Source organism: Sinocyclocheilus grahami, unplaced genomic scaffold (assembly GCF_001515645.1).
Source record: "Sinocyclocheilus grahami isolate Dianchi unplaced genomic scaffold, SAMN03320097.WGS_v1.1 scaffold925.1, whole genome shotgun sequence".
Lineage (NCBI taxonomy): Eukaryota > Metazoa > Chordata > Actinopteri > Cypriniformes > Cyprinidae > Sinocyclocheilus > Sinocyclocheilus grahami.
Genome location: NW_015506104.1, coordinates 55,810 through 58,821, shown reverse-complemented (window position 1 = coordinate 58,821; position 3,012 = coordinate 55,810). Strand labels below are relative to the sequence as shown.

Here is a 3,012-nt window from a genome sequence, read left to right as displayed (position 1 = left end):
GTGTTGGTGTGCTTGACTGGCCAGCAAACTCACCAGACCTGAACCCCATAGAGAATCTATGGGGTATTATCAAGAGGAAAATGAGAAACACAAGAGACCAAAAAATCCAGATGAGCTGAAGGCCACTGTCAAAGAAACCTGGGCTTCCATACCACCTCAGCAGTGCCACAAACTGATCACCTCCATGCCACGCCGAATTGAGACAGTAATTAAAGCAAAAGGAGCCCCTACCAATTATTGAGTACATGTACAGTAAATTAACATACTTTCCAGAAGGCCAACAATTCACTAAAAATGTTTTTTTTTATTGGTCTTATGAAGTATTCTAATTTGTTGAGATAGTGAATTGGTGGGTTTTTGGTAAATGTGAGCCAAAATCATCACAATATAATTCACAATTTGAGTTGAATTACTGAAATAAATGAACTTTTCCACAACATTCTAATTTATTGAGATGCATCTGTATATTGTGCCCTGAAATTATATGAAAACTGAAAGTACACAGGTCATTGGAATGTATGGATAGTTGTACTTAGACTGTGGCATGAAGGAAAAATTGAAAAACTACTAACAATAGTTTTCAAGGACTAGTTCACCCAAAAAGGGTTCAGGCCATCCAATGTAGACAAGTTTGTTTCTTCACTGGAAAATAAAATGGATAAATTTCGCATTACATCGCTCACCAGTGGATCCTCTGCAGTGAATGTGTGCCATCAGAATGAGAGTTCAAACAGCTGATAAAAACATCACAATAATCCAAAAGTAATTGACAACTCCACTTCATCAATGAATGTTTTGTGACGCAAAACTCTGCATGTTTGTAATAAACACATCCATCATTAAGACATTTTTAACTTCAATCCATTGCTTCCTCAAGTCATATAATATTGCTTCCAGTAAAAAAGTCACCTTGTTTGAATCAGGAGAGAAATATGCACAGATCAACCACCGTTTATGAGAGAAAACAGTCCAAAACAGTTCTGAACATATGCGAGTGAGAACGAGATGGACTTTGTTTTTTAGTTGTTAGAGTTGTTTTGACTATTATGACAAGAATTGCCAATCAAAATTTGTTTTTTTTCCTACCTCCTGATATACAGACACAATCGCTCTATACCTTATAAGTGCCAAGGTGCTTGTAGATTTGGAACTGATGTTGAACGTATTTTATCATATACGCAGGATTTATCTGGATGCATTTCACAACAGCTGTCACTGCCTCACAACCAAATATAAAAGGCTGATATATGATTTAGCTGAGATGGTGAGAAAGTGTTTGTGCCCTCAAATTCATGGAATATCAGCAAAAAAATTAAAAATCTCAAAATACTTCAAATAACTGCCAAAATAAAAAGACATTCTAAAAACTGAGGATTGGAAAAAGCGGAGTCCAGAGAAAATAAGAGAATCCGAGAATAAAACAGACAAAATTTTCAGTCTCCACAGTGAAGCACTGGTCTCTTGACACAAGCTACAGGGTAGTTTATAATCATGATAAGAGACAGAGCTACGAATAACAAGACAATGCTGGGAGGACACTACAGATACAGTATGTATGACATACAGTTTCTCCAAAGCACATGGCTCTTCACTGTTCTTGAGTGCAAAGCAGAATTAATTTTACCTTGCCCACAGTCCTCTACACACAGACAGATCAGAGACATGAGCCTGGAAACAGGGGGAAAGAAACAAGACATATTCTGTGCCTTTAAAATGGTATTAGTTATTATACAGTAATAACGGTATTATACAGTAGTTGTTTCTCCCTATACACCTACGCCTTTTACATGAGGGAAAATCTATAAATGAGGATGAAGACAAAAATGTAATCCAAATTAATGTCACTTGTTTCCATTCAGGTTTAAACATTACACAGTCTTGCATTCTAATTGGGTATTTCTTTAATGAACTACAATTATTTATTTTTTTGCATACTTGATTCTGATGGGTCAATCTCATCCAGATAATACAGTCAGGCAGTGATTATTGCAAATTTAGAACCTATCAGAAATCGGAAAGTGTAAAACTAATTTTAAACCTGACATATTTTTGGAGGAACAGCAGGTTTCTATGTATACAATTCAAGTCTGAAGGACAAGAAGGATAGAAATGACGTCAATGACATCCGTTTGCTCAGTCTAAAACTTAAGGCTATTCAAAACATTCAAGCTGAGCAATTCCTATTAGTTCAATTAACTGAATGGAATTATTAAATGTCTACTGTACTTAAACTCTACTGAACAAATAACACAACTAAACAGTTTTTTGTAATGACTTGAAGCAAATTGTTCAAAAAATATGTATAAAAAGAGTAATTTAATAACAAACATTTACATGTACATGAATGCAAATTATCATCCAGGAAGACCGTCACATTAAGTAAAATCTCAATTAATTAAATGTTTTATATACAAATGAGGTGACATTTTTATAACAGTGTGCAAATGTACCTTTTAAAGGTCAGCATTAAAACTTTCATTAGCATGAATGTGTGGTTTATTAGGTTAACAATTTTCTGTGTTTGTTGTCTTATATTTTACGAGGACAAAACATAACACTGCCGAGCTAAAGATAGAGTCAAAAATGTAAATAAGATAACATGATGCATTAAATCACTTGATTTAATGAGTCTGACAGAAATTGTAATAAAAAAATATTTATGAAATGTGAGTCAGTATTTAGTTCGACATACTGTGCCTTTCTAAATAAGTTGCCCTCGCATGGGAATAAACTGGACACTGTGTGGGAGCCAGCGGAAACGGAACCTTGCCATCGGAGAGTCGTCAGAGTTTTCAAACTCAGAAAAGCCCAGATGGTTGAGGATGGTATACACACCAGCTCTAGCCGCCACCTGCAAACCAGCAAAACTCATGCATTTCAAACACTTGAACAATAAAAGGAGTGATAATTGATACTCCATTACTTAATATTTGCATTTTCTGAATATATATATATATATATATATATATATATATATATATATATATATATATATATATATATATGTGGGAT

At 34.4% G+C, this 3,012-nt stretch overlaps 1 protein-coding gene across 1 annotated transcript in view; it reads right to left on the bottom strand.

Moving 5' to 3' along the window:
- Positions 1–2,322: 2,322 nt before the first annotated feature.
- Positions 2,323–3,012, bottom strand: part of LOC107564356 (paladin-like) — a 17,804-nt gene continuing 17,114 nt past the window's right edge. Inside the window, exon 18 of the mRNA XM_016249414.1 lies at positions 2,323–2,851. Within this exon, the coding sequence (XP_016104900.1) occupies positions 2,702–2,851 (150 nt within the window). The 3' untranslated portion in view covers positions 2,323–2,701. The remainder of the gene's footprint in view (positions 2,852–3,012) is intronic.